This window comes from Vanellus vanellus (genome assembly GCF_965231255.1).
Source record: "Vanellus vanellus genome assembly, chromosome: 4".
Taxonomy (NCBI): domain Eukaryota; kingdom Metazoa; phylum Chordata; class Aves; order Charadriiformes; family Charadriidae; genus Vanellus; species Vanellus vanellus.
In genome coordinates this window covers 2,416,499-2,439,914 of record NC_138909.1, presented here as the reverse complement: position 1 = coordinate 2,439,914, position 23,416 = coordinate 2,416,499, and the positions used below count along the sequence as shown (strand labels likewise).

Here is a 23,416-nt window from a genome sequence, read left to right as displayed (position 1 = left end):
AGCCACGCTGCCAAAGGCTCTGCCAGGAGCTATGGCTGGGAAGTAAAGGCCTCCGGTGGGAAATGAATATGCTACAGCCTGATCTGTGCTGAAGGCCAGAGACGAACATACATTTTTTTTCTGCAACCATCTCCTCACTTTTTTTAATGCTCTGTTTTCTTTTTCCTCCCCTCTGCCAAGGCTCAGTCTCATCTGTAGAAGAAATGACATTTAAATGCCAGTGGCTATAAGGAGAGTTCCCTACTCCTGAAACCCTTCTGCCTTTCCAGGGAAAGTCGTCCGAGGGCAGAATTTACACTTGTGCCCCCTCAAGCTGCCCCAGGGCTTACCACCAAGTACTTTTTGGGGCTGCTCAGGGTAGCTGAGGGATATGTCTGCCCTAGGCATGTCTCCTCCCCATACTCGCCACACATGCAGCCTCACAGAAACAGCCCCAACTTGCTGGGACCACATCATTGCTTCCAATCTGCCTCAGCCACAGTCCACGGCCAAAACCAAAGGTGCCTCATACCACCTTCTTTCAACAGCACTGAAGTTACTAGTTTAGTCTTTTGGGAACTAGTGAAAACACCGCACTTCTTGGAGAAACAGCCACGGACATACACTTATGATAAAGCTGACCTTTGCAGAATTGTGCAGGGGTGATCGTCAAAACCAGGAAATCCCTCGCTGAACTTCTCACCCTGGGAGCATCATCGGTGATGCACCGCTGGCGGCTACTCCTGAGAGCAGCTCAGTTATGCTGATGGGCACGCTTGCCCTGTTACCTACACCCTTTTCTTCTTCTTTTTTTTTTTTTTTTCTCTTTTATAGGCTGATTTTGACTTTGAATCTCTCTTCCTTTGCTGGGGAACAACCATCCTGTGTTTCCACATGGGAGCAGTCCACAGGATGCAGAGCAGGACCCCAGCTCCTGCACCCAAATCCACAGCAAGCGGCATTAACGTCCTGACAGTGAGCAGATTTTTAAAGCAAATAATTTCCTAGCTGTTAATGACCTCACAGAGCACTTAAAGGAGGAGAACACAGCCACTTTACCTGGGTAACCAAACAGGAATCAAAGCTTTCCTAACTCTAATCCTGACCTTGGCTGTTTGTAAATCTGTCCAGCTCTTTGGAGGCAACTGGCAACATTTTTCCACCACATCTTTTGTCCCCTTCCTTCACTCCTGTGCTCTAGATTTAGGCTCTGATCTTGTAGCCAGCACTGTCCAGACGCACCCTTGGGCAAGAGGCAGAGCTTCCCTGAAGCCAGCAGGACAATGGAAACAAGGAGGACATAGGACTGGGGTCCTAGTTTAGAGGCAAGCTAGCTAGAGAGCCTCATTTCTACACCCGTGGTAGGTGCCTGAAAACAGGGTAAATGATACTAAATTAAAAACGCACACTGCTTTATATCTCTGCCTACGCAGCACGGGACCATAGCTTACCTGGAGTGGTAGGACTGATGCCAAGGAGTGCCAAGCGTACCCTGAGATATTTGCATCATGCTGGGATCGGGTTGGTTCTCTGCAAGTTTGGTTGAATGCCAGGAGTGAGGTCGGCCTGGAGTTTCACTCCGCCTAGGTAAAAGCAGAAGAGTTTTGCACATCAGCAACAGGCCAGCTCTTCCAAGGAAAGAGGAATGTGAAGTAACACCAACAGCCACAATTAAAATTGCTCGTGCTCCCTTTTGTTTCACTGCTATGTTCTTGTCTCTTCCAAGCGAATCAAGCAGTAATCACGCACCGTTACTGACATTCGCACAACACGCTCCACCTCATACTTGCAAGGTAACAGGCATGGGCAGACAAATGGGTTATCACTGAAAGCGGGGGGTCTTCCCCTCTACCTCCCAGGCAGAAGCCCTACCCCTCGGGGACCAGCCTGGGGGCCCATTCGCAGGGGTCAGTTTACAGGCTGGGCTGCGTGTGGACTCCCACACCAGGCACCAAGCAGGGCGGCTACATGTGATTCTTACGGATGCCGAAGGAGTGCTTTTCTCAAAAGCTTCCCTTCGTTTTAAAGTGACAGTTGGCAAAGTCATCTAAAGAATCAAATACCACGAGGGGGTGGGAGCCTGCACAATGCTGTTTTGATCTCTTCTCAGTGCTGGTAAAAATGCAGGAATAGACGTGACAACAAAGTGCCGGCAATGTGTGTCCCTTGCATCCCCCGGGGCCCTGCAGCCCGCCAGCTGTCCCCCTGCAGCATGTGAGCCTGGGTGCGTCCCCAGGCACGGCACGGCTGGCCTTCGGTTGCTTCAGTCACCAACGCTAAGGAAGGCCTCCAGCAGCTCTTAGGAGAAAAACAACACTGACATCCTTATTTAAAGCACGTAATGGTGCAGTGGAAAGTCAAAGCAGGGGATTAGAGATCAAGTACCCTGAACATGCTGCACAGACTCCTTCGCCCCAGCTTTTGGGCTTGTCCTTAATCCTCCCTCTGCTCTCCATGGGGGATCTCTCCCCCTGTGCTAGCACTCATCTCCGCAGTTTCTAACTCTTCCTGTGAGAAAGAGGAGCAGCACTGGACCTGTGTACCACTGAAGTCCCAAATGTGACAGCCTGCAGGACCACCTCGACTACCTATAAAGCATAAATGCAAGAGGAGGATATGACGCATCTTTAAAGTCTTTGTCTCACTGAGAATTTCACAGTACAGCATGTCCTGAATAAGTCAGTAAATAGACTAAAACGCACTCAACAGATGTAAACCAGACACCGAGAAAGGACTTTCCTAGTACTGCGTAAGATTGTGCAAAGAAACAATACAGGAAAATGCACAAAGTAAAAAATGATTGTTAGGGTCAGACCCTTCACTTGCTAGCACAAGTTAATATTGGCATGTTGTATGACATGGAAAAGCATCGGTGGAAAGTGAGAGGTAGAACCATTTCACTATTAGGTTTTCCATACAGATTTCAGAAACACTGGTCATTCTCTCATCATCAGCTAAAAGAAGAAAGAAAAGGGGACATTCTTTTCCTTTTAACATTGTGACAGGATTGTCTTAAGGAAAGCTGAACTGGAGGTTTACAGAGGGCGAGCTGAACCAAGCACTGTTTTACCATTACATGTGTAGGTGTGTTTAAAACAGAGCTCTTTTGTTAAGCTCCTTGCCCAGAGAAACAAGGAAGCTGAACAGTGTCGGATGGGAAGTTGACAAAACTGGTTATCAAGAATAACCCACATTCTTGCCTTTTCCATTGCAGAGATTTAAAGACTCTCTCTTTGTACTTTCGAGTAGTACAAGCCCCCAGCATAGTTTTTTTGCTTGGGAAAGCACGCTGAGTGATCACAAGCAAAGCACGTTATCCCTTGATTTGATGAGTAAAAAGCTGCAAGGGAGCCACAGGTATTTTAAACCCTTTCGGTCGATATCCTTGTAATAATACAACACGTGGACAGCAAAGCTGTGAATTTAAGTCAGAAGACATGCCGTACCAGCTCAGTGCAGGATAACCTTGCATTGTTTCCACACCTACCTGATCCTGGAAATGTGGATTAAGGGTAACCGAATCTTAGCCAAGCTTAAGCCAAGAGAGGAAGCGCTGCGGTACACATGATCTCCAGCTCATGTTGCAGACTCCGGCAGGGATCTCCAAGGAGGCGGCAGGATGGAAGTATGGAGGGTCTCTGGGCGCACGCATGCACCGAAAGGTAGAGAATGAGGTGCCTGATCCAGTCCAAAAGGCTCTCCTTGAGACAGAGCTCGGAGGTTGCAAAAGAAAGGCACAGCCGATGCTGCCAGTGCCTGTGTGTGGGTGTTCAGGGAACGCCAAGAATTTCCTAGCTTCAGCCTTCTGTAACACCTGAAAATAGCACCTTGCTTCACCCTACTTCCTTAAGCTTACTTTATAATTGTTATTGCCTAATTGAGGAAAAGGACTGGAACTGGAGTGCAATACGACAGTGAGCACCACAGTGTCTACAGGAGAACAGCAATCTCCTGTTAAAGATGGAGGGGGAGCTGAACACGGTTAACCTGCCAATTTTGCAACACCTTTTGGTTACACTCGCTTTACTGAAGAGTACAACTTCCAGGAAGCAATAAAAACCAGTGCAAGATTAAACTCCTTTTGGCAAGTGGGGCAGAACTGTTTTTGTAAAGCCCACGACGTCAGATCCTGATTCATCCCCGACAAACTGGCTGAGTGATAAAACTTGCAAATGCAGCAGCTAATTCCTGACTTGAGTGAAGACAAATAAATCATTAGATCTCTAACTGGTATAAATTGCGTGTAGCTCAGTTGCCTTGAACAAAACCAGGAGCAACAGCTGACACTTTGTTCCAGGAGGCTGTAGGGTTTCAAAATGCAGAACTGTAATAATAATAACAAAAACAACAACAAAAAGAAAACGACCTCATCGCCTATCCTTTATACTAGTTCCTCAAGGGCTGCACCTGTACCATACTTGCGAAACCGTCTGCACAATATTATTACTAAAAAATTCTCCACTTCAGATAATGGAGAAAGTGATCCCTCTGTTGTAAATGCCAAGGCTGGAAAAGGGACTCCCGGTTCCTCACAGACACCTCCAGTGATCAGATAACTTGGGCATCCAGGTCAGGTTGGCATCAAGACAAATGCCTCGGAGCGAAGATACCCGAAGAAGTCAGTGGACCTTGATGCAATGCTGGCATCTAAATAGGCTCCACGGCAGCTGTAACACTGATTACGTACCAGATACTGCCAAATTCACACCGTAATCTGCAAAACCAAAGGGAAAAGAATAGTCTTTAATCTTGTCCAGCTGCTGTTATCTGGGTGCTCCTTGTTGCTATACTAGTCACAGCATTTTCAGGCAGAAACGTGACCGGCACATTAGCAGTCTCCTCTAACGCAGTCTGGCAAAGGCTTGATGCAGTCTGGGCTGCGAGGACAGACCACACTGACGTTTCTGAGGCCCTTTACCAGTAATAGCTCTGTAGCTCCCTCTTATTAGGAAGAGCTGAGCATGTTCTCTGTAATCTCTGTTATGCTTTGTATGCAAAACAGTAACGGAACTTTATAAAGATACCTTGGCATTAACTCTACAAAAGAATCAGCATCTATAGAACTGCCATCTGGAACTTTCTTCACAATATAACTGAAAGACTGATTTTTCTTTTTCCCAAGGTTACAAACTAACCCCCCCCCCCGGAGCAATGTATTCAGTCTCATTTCCATTCTTTACATCCTGTTCCTTACTGATGCCAGAGCGCAAGCACAACCTGCAATTCAAATGTACTCCAGCTCAGCGTCCTCCAAGAGCGCACAGATACTTCTGTGTAAAAAGGCCCATCTTTAACCAAAGCAAACAACCTAACCTCTCCAAATTGCCTTTTTTCTTTTTTTTTTCTACATTTTCTTAGAAAAATTTCCCTTTTCCTAAACCTCCAAGTGGAGCAGCTTTGGAAGAAAAGAAGATGCTCAAATAAACCCTGCAGACTCCTTCACTCCAGGTTTCTGACAGCAGCCTCCCGCTTGCCAGCAGCACGCTTTGGCTGAGGTCAAAGAGCACAGCAATACACCAATACCGACCGCTGCTGGCGCAACAAGAACTGCAGGTGCATTCTTATGCCCAATTTATGAGACCTTGGGAGGAGAAGCAGGAAGAAAGCAGTTCCCTCCCTCCACCTGCCACATCCTGGTCTTTCACGGAGCAGGATCCTGGGGCACATCACGGGAGGTACTTGCTGTGCAGATAAGACATAGCGTGAGAATATCAAAGCAAGCTGCTGAAGCTCGAAGAGAAGGATTGCACAAGGAAAGCACGTTCTTTTAGGAATGACAGACAATTTTACCCTTGCAGACAATAACAGTATGTAACTCAGCCTCTTAGAAAGCTATGGAGTGAAAGCCAGGCAGGAGATGTTGCGGCTGACCAATTAGCAACTTGGAATCATCAATGCCCCAATAAATTGATCTATTCCTACTGCAACACACCCCCAGAGCTTGCAGGGAGTTAAGTTTTCATCAGTGTCATGGCTGGCAAACACATCCAAGATGGCTGAATACAGACCATTTGTGAACAATTCCTCTACCACTGACCTTGTGCTCATTTTGTCTCTGTCCCAGCAAGCTTCAAAAACCTCCTCAGCAGAGACGGGGAACATTGAAGATAAAGACAGTAAAACCTTTTAAGAAAAGCATCTCTCCCCAAGGAGCAGAATCCATCTGCTGATCCAGGCAGGAGCAGTAGTCACTGGGACACGTTCTCCGTGACCTGCAGGGATGGTTTTGACCAGCTGCTGGTGTTAATGTGCCCAAGACAGATGGGAAGAAATAGAGAAGAGACCTAAGGCCAAAAGGGTCACTCTGAGCCATCACAGACAACCGCAGTCCCTGTGGATGTGCTTTCCCCCAACACCTGAAGGGCCCAGGTGGTTGTGTGGGAGGTTGTTGGAGCTGGAGGGGATAGCCATGGCCTGGCCTGTTCATTTGGGGAGGTGGAAAGGGACAGGGGCCCTGCAGTGGAGACCCTCCTCCTGTAGAAAAGAAGAAAGATTTGGATGCAAGTGCAAAGCTTGTGTCCCTCGGATCCAATCCCAGGCACCGAATCTCAAGAGAGGAAGCCAAGAAGGCAGCTGCCCATCCCTACCACCTCATCCTTGCAGTGGGGAAGATTTCAAGTCAGTGATATTTCTAAACTAACAAAAAATAAGTGGCAGAGGTAGGACATCCTGAGACGTACCCCGCTGCACGGTGCAGTAGGCTGTTTCTACACGGAGAGACTCTGATCATAGCGATTTGTGTGTACCCTCCCAGGGCGACTGTGTACCTGCATAAAGATAAAGCATAAACAACAATCTGAACTTTCACTGCTGTGGCCCTGTCTCCAAGATGGCCACATCTGAAAGGAGCGCTAGCATAACAAGAATAGGTTCTACAGACATCCTAACGCGCTGCTGCAGTCCCTATGCCTAGCTATTAAGCAGGAGATGAAGGAAAAACTAAAGCACTCCGAAGCCTATTAGGATTTCGACAGAGCGAGGCCACAATCTACTCAAAGCAATGTCGCTCTTAATTAAGGTTCAGTCATGGTTCTAAAAATAAGCATAACAGACGAGGCCAATTAGAAAGAAGTCGGACCATAATGGCATCAGCTTGATGTGTCTTTCACTGAATCTGTCCTTTTAGGCTCACAGAGCCCTTCTGGTAAATTCTGGGGCAGGAGAGATCTGTAGTGAACTCTGCCCCTTCACAATTTTGACTAAAAAGAAGGAGAACTTGTTAGAAAGACCTGAAGTATATGAAATAGTATTTCATCTCATGAATCTTGGGCAAGAGTGTCTCCTCAACTATAAAGGAAAAGGAGAGTCAGCCCCCGCTCCCTGCTTTATGCTCAGATTAAAACTTTCTCTAAGTAAAAAACACACTGAAAACCCCCTCACTTCAGAACACTCAGGTGAAATGTGTGAATATTCTCATACCAGTACAGAACCTTTTTTCCCCACAGGATGTTAATCTCTGCAACTTCTAGAGCACAACTCCCCAGCCAGGGAATTTCTTCGGAGTACCGCACAGGTTTTAGCAGTCTCGGTCTTAAACAAACAAACAGAAAAAAAAAAAAAAAAAAAAAAAAACCCAACCCAAAACTTGAGAAAAATACCCCAGCTGAGTTCAGGGCTCTACCCCAGACCAGTCTGGCCTCATTTCTCCCTCCAGCCCCTTTCGCAGTGGCATGGGCAGATGTCATGTCTGCATGTTGTTTCCAGTTGACATGTCAGATGCTATTTGTTTTTTCCCTTTGACAAGCGTCACTTGGGATGTCTGGGTTGCATCAGACCAGGCCCTGAGTGCCACGTCAGAACTGGGAGACAGGTACCGAGCTCCCTGAGGTCTCTCTGGGGAGAGGAAGCAGACAAACAGAGGCTTCTGCTCAGATTTCCTACCATTACCATCACCAGCTCTTCAGGAAAAACTCCCCACCATACCACTGGAAAGCAAAGCCCTGTGTGAAAGCAGAGATGACAAACACGTACGTGAATGTACATATGGATTTTTTCTACCATTCTTCTCAACTCCACATGCAGGAAACAGCCCGTCTCCCTTCCTCTTCTTCTCTCCCTGGCACCAAAAGCAGGCAGGGAAAAACGGTGCAGAAAGATTATTTTGTGCACGGAAATGGCCAAGGACACAGCAATGTTTATCGTGATGCCTCTGGTAAGGGACAAGGTGTGGATCGCTGAGAATACGCTGAGAATGATGTGAAAGCCTCAAGTGCTGCAGCAAAATTTGCCAGTTTGCAGGAGAGCAAAGATGGCTTTTCTTGAAAGAAATGCTCTCTGCCCCAGGCTGCAGAAGGAAGTGCTGGGATCACTCAGAGGCGATGGCAGCTGTGAGCAACGGTCGCTCCTTAGTTGAACTCAGGAACAGTCAAACATTGTAATTAATGATTATTGGTCTTGCACATCACACCTCTGCGTTATCACATTTCTTTGGTAACCCCCAGGTTGTCTTATCCAAGAAAGAGGCATTTATCCGTTTTCCAGAAAAGGAAACAAAGGCCTCAAGAGGTGAAGTGACTTACGCGGAATCAGCCAAGGGGCCTACCGCAGAGTGCCGTGCTAGGAACCGCGCCGGGCGCTGCCGCGTCGTTCTGCCTTTGCCCAAGCATACGTCTGACAGGCCATACTTAGATTGACTTTGCCCTCCACAAAGAAAGGGTCCCACTGACATGCCCTGATGCTAACCAGATGACAGACTTTGGTTATTAGTGGGAGAGGTGATGTATACAAGCTTCATTCTTGTTGATTGCTGGATTCAAGGATACTGTCCCACTTTTAAAGAAAGCATTACCAAGCAACACGGTAAGTATGATTTAAGTTGCAAAATAAAGAGTATTTCAGATCTCTGTTTTGAGAAAGTACTTCCCTCCAGGATAGTCCATCTGCGCTGTTCATGCAGGACTGCGGCTTAGACACGTGGAAGCCAAAACAGGCTCCTGCCTGGTACTTAGAGCCTGTGTAGGCTACAATGCAGAGCTGGTGAGTGCTGGATTAAAGACTCTCTGCAACTTCCCTCTTCTTGCTACAATTTTACTCTGTTTCCTTTGCTGAAAAAAAAAAAAGGAAGAAAGAACAGACATGGAAAAGAGACAGCTAACTAACTTACAGTCTTTGAGAAGGACCCTATTATTTCTTGTCTTCTCAGGGCATTCATGTCACCTCTCAGAGCACAGGCAGAAAATCTCAGCAGCCAGACCCTACAGTGGCTTCCCCTGCCCGTGCCTTTGCAGAAGTCACAGAACTGCATTGATTTATCTGTACTGATGAATTGGCTCAACGGGCTTAATTCAAATAATTTTTGCTCATTCTTCTCCAGTCACTAAATTAGTTAAAAAGACAGGAAAACAAGCATAGCTTAGATTCTTTGGTACCCTGATATCAAACGCACAGCAACTTGCAACAGGAGAGACTTAGAAACAATGGAAGGAATGTGTTTTCCTAGTCTTGTTTGGTGCTTAGGAGGAACTCGGTGGCTGGCAGCAGAAACACTGCCCTGTGAGCCTGATTATCCAAATGTAAAGTGGACAATGAGTCACGGCAGGTAACCAAGGGGATTTTCAGGGCAAGCGTTTCAGACAGTAGCTGGGTTCTCCTCTGAGTTACAGGGCTACAAATCACAGGCAACACTAATAAACTCAACACCAAAGTGCAAATGTAGAAATGATAAATGGGAGGGAAGAAGGTCCTTTAGGGTGCATGCGCTGAATGTACGTACACATATACATACATTTGTGTGTGTAGGGGGGGGGATCTGTTCACAAACAAACTGCTTGCTGAGGTACTGCAAGGAAAAAAAAAGCAAAGGGTACCAAGGGGAGTCTAAACATTTAGCTAGTCACATGACCTAGTGATTTACTCCTACCTGGGAATTCACCTTCCCACTGTTCCTGCAGGGAGCGGGTGGGCTAGGTGGCCATCACTGGGACTTACACCAGTAGGGTGAGGGAAACAGCAAATCTGCAGTGATCTAACACAACCCAAGCCACAGAACGGCTAATGAATCTGTCCTCTCCCTTAGGGAAACTTTAAATCACTTCGGTAATAAACATTTTTTTTGGTGAACGGCACCCCTGCATCTGGATTTCTAGAGCTAATTCTTCCCTCCTTCTCATCTCGGACTGCCCTTTGCCGACGGGTAGAGCTGTAGTAAGGGGGCTGCACTGGCTGGCAATACCACCCTGGCCTGGTTTAATTTGCGCAGCGGAGGAAACGAGGCAGGCTTCAGTGAGCAATTACTGAGTGTACACTCGGGAGGGTGAACCGCAGGCTGGTCCTGTGCTGCTCCTCTCCATAGATGCTCAACTGCAACACCTGAGAAACCAGTCCTGAGCTCTGGATTTCCCCTTCGACTGAGGACATTCATTCATCGCCCCAAATTTCAGAAACCGATCGGGTCTGCTGACAGCCCGTCTCCTTCATCACCCGGGGTGAGTCTGGGGAAAGTAAACAAGCAGGGGAATTGCACCCAGTGCTAGAGCCAAAACAAAGGCTGCTGACTCTGAAATACCCTCCCACACTCAAATTCTTATACATTAAAGCAACTTCCTGTTTCTAACCAAAGCTTCAGCCTGAGTCGAACTGAGATATGGAGACACAGCATCCAACACTGCTGGAAAAGTAAAGCAAAACAATGGCTCTGCATCCAAAGACAAATTAATCCAAGTGAAATGCTGAACTGTGGAGCTTCTACGAAGATCTGCTACTAGATCGACAGGCAAGTGGGATTTAGAGGGCATATGCTGAATAGCTCATTGCTATAGGAAGGTGGTGGATGTATGGGAGCTCCTTTCCCAAATTCGCTGTGGGTCACATACCTCAGCAACTGCAGAGTCCCACACTCCAGTCAGAGATAGATTTCTCCCTGATAAAACTAGCTTGAGGGGAGATTTCAGCCTCTAAAATTTGCTCTATCTGAAAGAGAAATAATTTATCGTCCAAATCCTCACCCGGAGGACAGCAATACACATTTGGCGAGACTGCACACATGAACACTGGTGGAAGAGCTGAGCCCTTCCTCCTCCTTTTGCAGCCACCCAGGCTGTGCAGGGTCAGCATCCGTAACTGTCTGCAGTGGCTAAAAGCTGGTCAGTGAGTTTGCTCCAGAGGTGCATCCTCGCTGATAAGATCAGAACATGACTTCATGTGTCGCATTCCCCTCTCAGCTGCTCACTAACAGCCACTGAGCCACATTTCCTCCAGCTATAGGAAGTCAGTGTAGCTTCCTGACTTCAGACAAGTCAAGGTCTGGCCTGAATGCAATGTTGCCAATAAAAGTCACTGCTTTGACTTCATGGTGCAAATCTCAGAAGACTGAGACACAAAAATCTATGAGGTCATCCAGATTACCATCTGACTGATGTAAGAGGCTCTTTTGAAGCCAGCAAAAGCTTTGCCTGAGTAAATGCTGTAGGATTTGGTCCTAAACTGCATGGACAATGGAAGGAAATCAGGCTCTGCCACAACACTGGCTGATCTAGAGGAATTCAGGAAACTGACTTCTGAAGACATTTAATCATTTAAAAATGCAGACAGGCACTCAGCAGCGTTGTCATGAATGCCAAACTCCCACTGAAACCCACAAACTCGGAAGAAGCCAGGTGGTTTTGGAAACCCACGCACCTAAAGATGGGAAACCACAGCAGGTTTACATCACTTCTGTGGAGATGTTTTGGTCCAGCATCTCTGATGACCTTTACCACCACAGACAAACTTTTCTGAGGAGAAAGGGCACCTCTTCCTGGACTCCTTCTCAGTGAGTCACCCTCAGGCACATCGGCAGCCAAAGCAGTAACTATTTAACACCCAGCCCTATGTAAATGTTACTGACATCCAGCAATATTGATTCTTGACTCAAGGCCCAAAAGGTGACTTCATTTCCCCGGCACCGTGCTGAGTGCAAGGAAGCCTTGGGAAAAGGTGCGCGTGAGGCTAAGAAACTGCCCTGGAACTCTTCCACCGCCTGACGCTGCAGATGATGGGAATTCATGCTGCTCCACTCCAGCATTACTGCTGCCCTCACTCCCGCAAGAGGGAAGCGGAGTTTGCCAGCCTCTCTCCAAGAACAGCGGCCACACAACACACACGGCAGGTAGGGACACAGACACACGCATTCTCACCTGGTCTTCAGCCGTAATTTAACTCCTCCCGACCAGGTGCTTTTGCTGGGGTGAAAGTCAGTGGTCACGCAGTCTGGACTGAGCGGGTTGGGAGACAGGTCGGTGCATCCCTTTGCTGCATGTGTGTCCCTGTCAAAAGAAACCAAGAACACGTAAACATCGACACACAAAGACCTCAGCCCTTGTATCCTACATTTAATAAGGATTTTAGGAAAGAAGGCAATACACAGACCCAGGGGGCAACTCAGGGCTGTCAGTCGAGTTTTTAAAAAGTGCAAAGACAATGTCACAGAAAGCCACACGTATCCCTTTTCTTCTCTATGTCATTGCCCAGGAAGGCTGTAAGAGTGAGATTTTGCTGTCCTTTACACCTAGGCAGTGCTCAGCCCCTGCGAGTGCCCCTCACAACTGTTTTGGAGGGGCTGCACAATACCGCAGCACTGCTTCTCAGCACACAGGAGTGAGATCAGCTGCAGCACCCACAGCACAAAACTCATTATCCTACTTCTGCATTTTGGGACTCTCAATCCCTAAGTGTGGAGTTTGGGGGCTCCACTGTGGGCTACGCCCTTTCCACATGAAACCACCTTATGAGAGCTCAGGGACTGCTTTGAACACACAAGAGAAAAGCTAAAAGAAAGGCCCACACAGTGAGAGCAAGAAAGAGAAGCCTATCCCCCCCCTCCACTATATTTCCACAAAGTTAGCAAACAAATATTTACCCCACTTCATCACACGCATGCGGAAGTCACACAAACGTCACGTAACCAGCACTTGAGCTCCTTCCTTCTCCCAGGCACAGGAGAGCCTGAAACGATGGCAGTATTCCCCCTCACTCCCATTTTTAGTACTGAAACGCTGGAGAGATTTGAAATTTCTGCTTGCTCAAGGAACCCCCACGCTGAATAAAAGCACATTTGAAAGGACCCCCTCCGCGCCTCCCTCGGCCCGCAGCGGGCCCTGGCCCGAGGTGCGCCGTAATTGCCTCTTGTTGTGTGCTTAGCGCGCTGCAGGCTGAGCGCACATGCCGGCATCTGGGGCTTTGGATAGCTGAGATGGCTTGGATGCCATTCCGGTGAGAGGCCAGCCGTCTTTGTGTCCGGCTCGGTCCTCCCCCACGCTCCCTCCCCAAGCCCCCACGTGCCAGGCAGGAATGTTAAGCCTCACATTGCGGATGAGATATAGCAGGGAAGCACAGCAGCACTTTCACCTAGATTAGGGAAAGCGACTGGTCCGGAACGGCCTTTTTGCTCGCCCTGCTTGTCTCCATCCAAATTTTACCCCAAATCCTGCCATAGCTGCCTTTTCTTTCTGTGTGCCAAATCCCGTTCTGCTTTGTCTCTGCCACCCCTCTCCTCTGAGATGATGTCAAGCCTCTCGTCGCGCTAGAAGGACCCCCCTCCCTGCTCCTCTACCAGCCTTGCTATACATACCAGGAGCACAACCTCCTTTGCGGCAGCCCTGTGACGTGCCAATACCGCTAACTGCTCCAATTCTCTTTGCTTATCCAGTTTACCATGAAAAATTACTAATTTTTAGAGGAGATTTCACTGCAAGATAGAGAAAGGACAGACGGCCAGCTACGGATTAGGGTTTAAAAGATTGTACATAAACAATTTACATATATAAATAAATATACAATTTTGTAAGCAAAATATATTTACAGCTATAGTTTTTATAGGACAAAGTGCTCTATTTACAGCTTTGTATGGAAACACTGGAGAAACGGTCCCAGCCACAAAGAACTGCACTGCTGCCCCTGCAACACTGCCCCTGAGAGATTTCTGTATTTCTGTGACACGGGGCCCCACCAACCCCCTGGGAGCGTTTAAGCACAGCTCGAATTTGTGGTGAGGCTGCTGCGTATCACTCTGAAGCCTAATGAGGTGTCTCACTGACAGCGTTGTGGCAGGATCCCATTAGAGGGGAAAGGATCTCAGCAGAGGCACTTGTCTTAACTCTGGGGCAAATCCTGACCTCCCTACTCAGGCCTCATTTCCCACACAGGGAACTGCCACCCGCTACACCTCCCCAGTTTTGCTAACGGGGCCGTGAAGAGAAGACGCAGTTTACCTGAAGGTCCTCCACAGGCAGTAAGTACTGTGTTGGGGTGACACGACCTTAGTTTAAAGGGGAGAACAGGCACCAGGCTACCTTATTGATTTGGGGTAACCCTTGCATGAGTCAGAACTGCTGGGTCTCTCCTGGGGGCTGGCCCAGCAGCCTTATTTGCAGAAATGCTGTTGCCTGTGGGTCCTGCTGATTTTGAGCGGCAACAGAGGTGCTGAGCCCTTTTGGAAAAGGCATCTGGATGTCCTAAAGTTCCGCCAGCTGCCACAGTGCTATAACCCCCATCACAACACCGAAACACTTACAAAGTCAAGGCGATTTCTTTGAGACGGTTCTCAGAGTGAGGTTTCAACCTGTTAGGAAGCAGATACTGACACAGTAGAAGAAGACCTTTGCCATGTTCATAGGAGACGCCTCGGATCAGCAACGACCTTTCCTAACGCACCTCCAGCAGTGCTCAGTTGTAATCTCCCCAGTTCGTTTCCTAAATAGCAGCCTTTGGCTCGCCCAGGCTACACAATAGCTGTACTGCAGTGAGTAAAGCTGCTCGCGTCTTCTCTCCGGTCAGCTATCTCCGAAGTAGCCAGTAACAATATTTAGGACTGGGAAATTGCACCTGCGCCAAATACATTAAAAAGTCATCAGCAGCCTGAGAAACTGATAGAAAGGAGTAAGAGCCTACAGCTTCCCGGGCACCACAGCCTCGTGACCCTTCAGCGCTTAGTGTCTTTTTTTTTTTTTAAAAAAAAAAAACACCCTGTTTTCGAAACACGTGAAGAAAGCAAGAGACAACACAGACTCTAAACTCTGCTGTGAGAAGAGCTTCCTCAGTAAGTCACTTCCAAGCGTTCCCATATGGATCCGCACAGATCCGAGCCTCACAACCGGCAGCCACAAGCAGCGGGAGGGGAAGCAGCTTGGGTGTTCCCCCTCGCACAGTGAGCAGCCCGTGCTTGCCAGCATGCATAACTTGGGGGTTTACCTCACAGAGACAATGAAACGGTAATTAGTGTCTGCATGGGCTCCGGGGTTGTTGTTTGGGGGTAAGAAGGAAATGCAATGGGTTTTTTCCCGAGCCTCTTAAAAAACTATAATTACTGGGCTCTGTGTGGAACGGCGGGCTCAATAAGACATTGAAAACTAATCAGCCAGTCTATAAATAACACCATTAATCAAGCCCAGTGGGGAACACAAGAGATGAGGATCCTTCCACCAGTGAAGCAGACACACATCAGGGATGGAGCAGAGCAGCTCTTCAGCAGCGGCCCCCGCCGGGTGCTTTGCCAGAGAGGACGATGCTCACGCAGGGGTGCCTCCAGCGAGCGCACAGCTGGCTGAGCAGGGAAAACAGCCGAGGCCGGCATCAGGGCTGCTGCAGCTCCAGAGGTGGAGAGCTCCCCCGAACAGGACCCACAAACCCAGCACCTTCTCTCCCCTTGCAGCATTCTGCCTCACACTCAGTCAAGCGACCTGACTGCTTATCTTGGAAGATTTTCTAAGACATTTCTAAATCATTTTCTACGGCAGCTCAGTCTAACGACCAGTAGTGTGCTAATCTCTTATAAAGATACTTCTTCAAGCGTAACGTGGAAACAGCCACCCTAGTGCAAAGACGTTGAGGGCCTACCTTGTGTCTTGACTGTCGCCACTCACGCCTGCTCCTTAGAGCAACCGTTCTCCTCAAGCCTGAGCTGCCCCCGGGGCGGCACGGCGCGATGGCTCTCTGCAACGGCACCCAGCCCGCTGGGGTGCTCTTTAAGGTCGGGGCTGCATTTTATTTCAGGATGCTGCAAAGTGCCTCCTCACAATTGCATAGCTAAAACGTATCCCAGGCAAGGAGTGGCCTGCAGTTGTTCTTTTTGTTATCGCGTTGTTTCTAAAGCTCGCAAAGGGGAGACAGGAAACCTAGTGCAGTCTATTTAAAACTCCTTTACCTCCCACCTGAGGCCGGCAGCTGCCTCCGAAATCTTTCCTTTTCTGCAAAGTTCATGTTTAAATATGAACTGTTATTTATACTTGCTGCTTCCATGGTGCCTTTGGTATTTAATACCACACGTTAATGAGTAGCTGTACAAAGACACTCTGCTCAACTATTCCCTCATCTAAAAATATGGCCTGTTAGGATTTTTTTTCTCGATGATTGCTTGCCAAACAGCAAAAGAATACAGTAGTACCGATTTAAGCCTTTTTTAAAGAAAAGCCCGCTCCTCTGAAGTTACACTGTCCCACAGCTCGGTTCCCTCTGCCTTGTGCCGAGAGCAGCAGGTGCGAGAAGAAAGAGGCAGCACCTCTTGACCCGTGCAGCAGTATCTCCTCGGCACATCCAGCATTGTTTCCCTATGTTTACCACCCTCTTCAGAGCTCTACATGAAAGCACGGGTGGCCTTATTTTATATTAATCAACTCCCTACAAGACTGGTTTGCCCGTTGCTGCCATCCGATCTCTCATGTCCTTCCCAAGCCGTCACAATCCCTGCAGAACTCATTTGCTGGTTTAGGGAGATCCTTTGCTTCTGACCATAGACAACTCCAACCTCCTCTGGCCGCCTTAATTGTCTCCTGAGCTGACCTCCCGTTACCTGCGTACTTGGTTTCATACCATTTGTCTTAACCTTTTGGGCTCTTGGCTCTTCTTTCTCACTTTCTTCGGTCTTCCTTATCCTTATTTATGATCTCAACATTCCAGTACAGATTGGTTTCCTAAATCAAGCCTTGATAATGAGTGGGGGTGCGTGCCTCTGCCCAGCAGATCCCTCAACAATTAAGTCTGAACCGGCTGACCAATTTCAGCCAGGGTCTGCAGAGATGTTATTCTCAATGAATTAAACTCAATGTTTCATAAAAATAGTTCCCTGAGTAATAGAAGCAGCATAAATCCTCGCTCCCACTGAGGAAATGCTGCAGTGTGAGCTCAGCTGCTACACTTCCCAAAGAAGAGAGAGATTCTACACAGGGAAGCCATATAAAACCAAACTTCTGAAGTTTGGTCTGCTCATAGCATTTGTTTTCCAGCGCATTGGCCTTAGCTTCTCTCTGCAATACCATCCTGTACTCTGCTTTTCTGCTTAGCTGTCTGCAGTTCCAGGTATAAGTTTAGGATACAGCTGAGATCACCCATAAACAGCACCTGGAAAAATGTTTAAAAATTATTATAGGTTGTTGTTTGTTTTTTTTTTAAATTTCATAATGGGTATTTTTCTAATGGTTCCACCTCTTGGAGTCACAATTACTCATTTTAAACTAATGCTAGGTTTGTTGCCACAGTAATAGAAGACCTAAGTCCCAGAGGATCAAATCCCCAAATGTTAATAGGTTTAGTAATTTTTAATGTCTCATTACTTCTAGGCCCAATGTTATTCCTAGAAAAGAGGATTGAGCTTAAATTCTGATTTTTAAATCATTCGGGATCGACAGGAGTGTTTATGACCACTATCAGAATTAAAAGCTTTCCTAGAAAAATAACTGCTTACACGCTGACACTTCTGAAATTGAGATCAAAGCAAGGAACTCCGCTTCCAAGTTCTACAGTGATTTGTAGGCATTTCCTGATATTTTTTTCCCCTTTGTCTTACATCAGGACGTAAGAGGCAACCCTCCTCCACCACAGAAACAGCCAACAGCACAGCACAGCCACAAAAATACAGAGAAGCAACAAAGCAGAACTGGGCTCTGACAACCCCGCAAGGAGGGAGATGAAGGAGTTAAGGCTGCAGTTTTATCCTTACAGCACCCCGCGTTACACAATGTCACAGGGCGTCCTGAGATCCCCAGCTCAGCCGAGTGACATAAGGAGAGTTCGGCAGCTTCACCTCCGGCTATCCTCATCCTGCAGGCTACAGGCAAGCTCTCAGCAGCTGACGAGCTGGAATTACGTCTCCTCATGAATGAAAACGCCACCTCCACGGCAGTCCCCCATCTCTTGGCAAACAGCAAGCCTTGCTGCCTCCTCCGTGCGGTTAAGGAGAGGGCTCCCCCGGGGCAGGGTTGCAGGAGGGGAGACAGACCACACTCATCCCAGGCACCGACCTTGCACTCGCCAGTGGGCATGCTGCTTTGCAGATCCTCCTGCTCCGCCTGAAGCGAAAAGACTGGATTGCTTACGTATTGCTTATTTTGTTACCTCCTGTGGCTGGTCCAGAAATAGCCCGTAATCCACATATCTGTCACGCTCCCAGAATCTCCTTTAGCTGAAGTGGAAGTGCCCTGTGTGTCAGAGCACAAAGGCCCAGGTGTTCTCCTGGATAGAGCACATGTGGGTCTCAGCTGGTAGCGGCAACATCTGCCCAGGTTTGTCTGTGCTCACGGGACTCCCGAGGCAGACAAAGAGCCAGGAGCAGCTGGAAATATGTGGACAAAACAATTTCTTTCACCAGGAAAATTCTCATAAATTGAACTGAAACTTTTCCTTGGAGGGCATGCAATTTGGACTAAAGCTTTTGCTGTGAAAAGTCTCTCAGTTCCTGGGGAAAACGTCCAGCCTGCCACTTAGGACACTCACCTGAGATGGGGAAGAGCCAGATTAAAGTCCACAGTCTAATGAGGCAGATAAGGAATTCGAGGCTGTTTCATGGACACCTCAAAACGCAACGGGCTCCACCTGTGTAAACCCCTGGAAGGACCTTTTCATCCTAACGCAAAGCAAGACAGGTTTTGAAATCTCAACCAAGCTCATCGAGCACACGGACCTTGGGACCGAATTAAGTGTTCTTCCCAGAGCTCTGCAGCAAGATCCAAGTCTCAAGTAGAAACAATAATATCCACGTCTTGGATTCAGATGGGTCAGTAAAGCTCAGGGAAAAAACCCACACAACCCAAACCCCTTCAGAGTGCTGCTGGCTGCTGCTTCTAAAAAAACAGGACTATTTCATACAAATTCTTTTGTATGCATCACAGGCACATCCGTGCTGATATCTGTTAAGACGGGATTAGTAGAGCTGACCTTTGTGCCATAAGCCAATCACCAAAAGGGAAAGAAGACATTTTCCAGGAACAGTGCAGAGGCGGCTGGTGCTTTTCTAAAGGCACAGGCCACTGCTTGAAGGCAAATCAAAGGGCTAAGAAATCACGGAGCTGTCTTGGGATGGCAAATTTTAGATGGATACATCCCACGCTCAAGCAGCCATCACTTTCAATCTAATGGCTCCTACGTGGTTACGCCGAGCACGCGGTATTTCAGGGCAAAGAAACACAGAGGCCGAGAAGTCACTTGGAATTAGTTCAGACTCACAGCTTTCCTTCTAGGAGGGCTCTTCACTCAGACAACTCCAACTTAAACAACTTCAATGAGCACTGACCTGCAGGTCCACCGAGAAAAAATCTGGAGAAAGGAGAATGCGTTTTGACTGTGCAATACCATCTAGTCCCACTTGTCCCGTGTTTTTCTGGCTTTCCCTTTTTTCTGAGATTGGATGGGTTTTATTTGACCCGACCTCGATCCCACAATCTGGCTGAGCTGTGTTTGCACAGACCCCCACAAAACGTACAAACAAGCTGCTTCGGCGCCATACCTGTTTGCAAGCAGAGATCTGAAAGGAGTATTCACATTCATTTGGGTTCCTCACTTCATTTGGGATTGGCCAAGGGATCTTTGAGAAAATGAACTCCCTCTTTGTCTGTGAGAGAGACCTAATCCTCGTTTTGCCCCGGAGGATTACTGGGTACTTAGAAAGGCACTCACATGCACATTTTTGGTTTGTGCCAGCTGCATTTGGGTCCACAATATGTAGCGCTTGCTTTGGTCTTTAGGTTTGACAATAGGCATTCCACTGCACCCAGAACTCGACCCCAGAGACTGCCACCCTTTTAAAGACACCCTAAATCGATGCTTTCTGAAATGCGGGCCTTCCCCTGCTTTGCATGAGTAGTTCGCCCTCAGACAGCGCGTGTGAATTCAGCGTGCAGGCAGGCAGCTGGGCACGCAGCCCTGAAGACCAGAGCCCTTTCTTGTGCTGCCGAGCCGGCGGCTGGAGTGCACGGTTCCCTGTGTGGCCCTGCCAAAAAGACCTGGAGCCTAGCTGGAAGGAAGAACCTGTAGGGCTGAGAAACCAGCTTTTATCCCTAGTCAATTCCTGGCTTTTTGTAATAGAAGTTCACGGTTATACTCAATTATAGCTTACTGTTTGCGCGACAGTACCACCCAGAGAGCCTGTTCAGGCACCGGAGCCCACCTCTCCTGGGCTGTACATGCCGGTCTATGATAAAAGGTCATTCCTTTTATTATAGGAATAATAATTCCTATAATCATAGAATCATACAATTGCTGAAGATGGAAGGGACCTTTAAGATCCTCAAGTCCAACCATCAACCTACCCTGACAAAAACCACTTCTAAACCATGTCCCTAAGTACCACATCTACCCTTTTTTTAAACACCTCCAGGGATGGCGAATCCCCCCCCTCCCTGGGCAGCCTATTCCAATGTTTAATGACGCTTTCAGTGAAAAATTTTTCCCTAATATTCAATCTAAACCTCCCCTGACATAACTTGAACCCATTTCCTCTCATCCTATCACTTGTCACCGGGGAGAAGAGGTCAGCCCCCACTTCTCTACAACCTCCTTTCAGGGAGCTGTAGAGGGTGATAAGGTCTCCCCTCAGCCTCCTCTTCTCCAGGCTGAACAACCCCAGTTCCCACAGTCGTTCCTCATAAGAGTTGTCCTCCAGACCCCTCACCAGTTTTGTAGCCCTTCTCTGGACATGCTCCAACACCTCAATGTCCTTCTTGTAGTGAGGGGCCCAAAACTGGACGCAGTACTCGAGGTGGGGCCTCACCAGAATAATAATTCCAAATGCCGAGCGCCACAGCACCAACTCCGTGCATCGCTGGGGTTTTGCCACTGCGGTTATCTGTGCACATGGTGGGTTTGTCGCTGGCCATGATTTTGCTGTACCCATCAAGGTCAGGAGCCTTTACAGCCTACTGGTGTTCCCACCCGGGTGACGTGTGCTCTGTGCAGCTCTGGCCCAAATCTTTCCAGGATTGTGCCTTAATTCTATAAATTAGTAATTGGGGATGTAGTTCAATGGAAGTAAAGGACTCTCACCTTCAGCTGCTGTAAATTAGTAGCGACTTGAGCAGCACTCTGCCTGCTCAGGGGAGCTCTCACCTTCTCAGGAGGTGAGACTTGAGAGGTTACAACTGTCTTGGTCTGTCAAATGGAACCACCACAAAAAAGTGGAGTGCAGTCCACCCTGCAACCTAACTCTACTTGTAAGTGAAATGCTTTCCTGCACCTTATACTCAGAGAGTTTTACCCCCTTTAGAAAACAGGTCTGTCTACTTACTATGTCAAAACAAAGTAAAAACAGAGAGAAATTACATTTTCATCCTATTCTACCCCAGGACTAACAGGACTCTCTATAGACTTGCTTGCTCTTGACCATTATTGAAAGTCTCTTGAGTTTTTTTCAGAGACAATAAGTCACACCGGCCTTTGGGGACACTGTGAGACTTCCTTGGGGAATCAGAGTGTCACCCCTATTCATGGGCAGTTCAGGACCAGGAGGCCACTAGGAACAATCATTCAGACCTGGCCATAAAAGATTGGGATCAACTCTCTCTGAGGTGCAAAAGTGCTCAGATCTCTTTGTCAGCTGTGCCCAAAATGAAGACGATGTACCGCAGAGCTCATGTAAGCAGAAGGATCGTTAACACATCTGTCCTTTTAAGGACCATGACTACTGCACACAGGTAAGACAATAACATTATCTTTACAGGTTCTGGGGTATCCCAACACTGAATCATGCTGATCAAAAGTCATTCTGTACAAATTACAACATTTAACTTTTCTTACATAACACGAAACAAAGCACAAGCTGCCTCTAAAGGACAAGTGTAAATGAAATAAAAAAATTGCAGTTCCTACAAAGAAAGGCAGCCATAAGAAGGAAGCAAAAGTCATACTCATATAAAATAAGAACTGGTTTCCATTTTAGGATTAGAGAATTAAAGTGATTCCAGGGGAAAAGCCTACAAGCCCTCCATGCTGAAAAAATAGTTATGCTCACAGAGAGAGATTCAATAAGCAGAAGATATTTTCCCAGTATTACACTTTTTACACTCACCCTTCAGAACAGTGATATTTTCCAGATACAAAAGGGCCATCTTAGGGAGGGGTCTGAATGTCAGGCAAGATGTGTCCCACCTGGGACCTGGCCACAGGGTGCAGACCCGAGACCTGAAGGCAAGACTAGCCCACACCGGTAAACTCTGCCAACAGCACGTAGGAGCTGGGGCCAGTCTCACTCTGATGGTGCAGTGGTTTGCGTGAGCGCTTCCTAATATGTTAAAGGCAAAACAAACTAGGTCAGTTCAGACCAACAATTTAAATGGTTTAAAGCTCAAGATTAAGGGAGTGCTTACACGAACTGTTCCAGTGGCAGATGGATGAGATCTCTGGCACTGATGAGCAAGCGAAGGCATTAATCTCTTCCGCCAGCACAGCTGGATCTCTCTTCCTGGCTTACATAGGCATTGCACTTTAAAGAACATGGCCTGAAATTTTACCCTAGCAGCTCTCCTTTGAAAATATGGATGTTACCGAAGTGCTGGAACAGCAGCTCAGCTGTTTTTTCAAAAACTGGCCTCAGTGGTTCGTACTGAGCAAGCGACAATCTGAGCATCTGTTCGGAGGAGGCAGAAGAAAGCCTCAAATTCACATTTGTCACAGGCATGGTCGACACGAATTGACTCGAGTCTGCAGCTGAGTAGTCTCTCTGCTCTCTAACCTGATTTTTTTGCAGTGTTTCCTGGTATGCCAGCTTTTAATTGCAATAAGTTGAGGGGTGGAGTGCATTTTACAGGCCTAAATCACCTTTGCAGGTGTAGCAATGTCTAATCCCCAGAACATGAGCTACTTCTTATGAGCTGCTTCTCCATCCCACTCACCCACCTCTTCCTGGACAAATTCCTGAATCCCTTACTCAACACAGCATCCATTTACTTCCTCAGGACTTCAGCAGGTTGGCTCAAGTGAGAAATGAGCACAGATTGAGTAAGGAGATAAGGATTTGGCCAGCTGCTTTATAAAACACAATCTCTGCAGCACCTGCAGCATCATTTTGCACAGCGTTCAGAGACCTGTAGCTCTCAGGGACCGTAGTATAGAATAGCAAAGAGAAAAATACGGTTACTACAGGACCCAGCTACGCCTGTTAGTTGTCCATCCATCCCTGAGGCAAGAAATGCTATCTTTGGTTCATCATACCTCCTTCTGCACCACATTAACTGGACAGGTCGAGTGGAAAAACGACGTA

At 47.6% G+C, this 23,416-nt stretch overlaps 1 protein-coding gene across 1 annotated transcript in view; it reads right to left on the bottom strand.

The window, feature by feature from the left end:
• The window catches only part of SHROOM3 (shroom family member 3), a gene marked incomplete at its 5' end in the record, with an annotated part of 152,824 nt that overhangs the window by 20,501 nt on the left and 108,907 nt on the right, over window positions 1-23,416 (bottom strand). Inside the window, 2 exons of the mRNA XM_082482778.1 lie at window positions 1,431-1,562; window positions 12,093-12,221. Of these exons, the coding sequence (XP_082338904.1) occupies window positions 1,431-1,562; window positions 12,093-12,221 (261 nt within the window). The remainder of the gene's footprint in view (window positions 1-1,430; window positions 1,563-12,092; window positions 12,222-23,416) is intronic.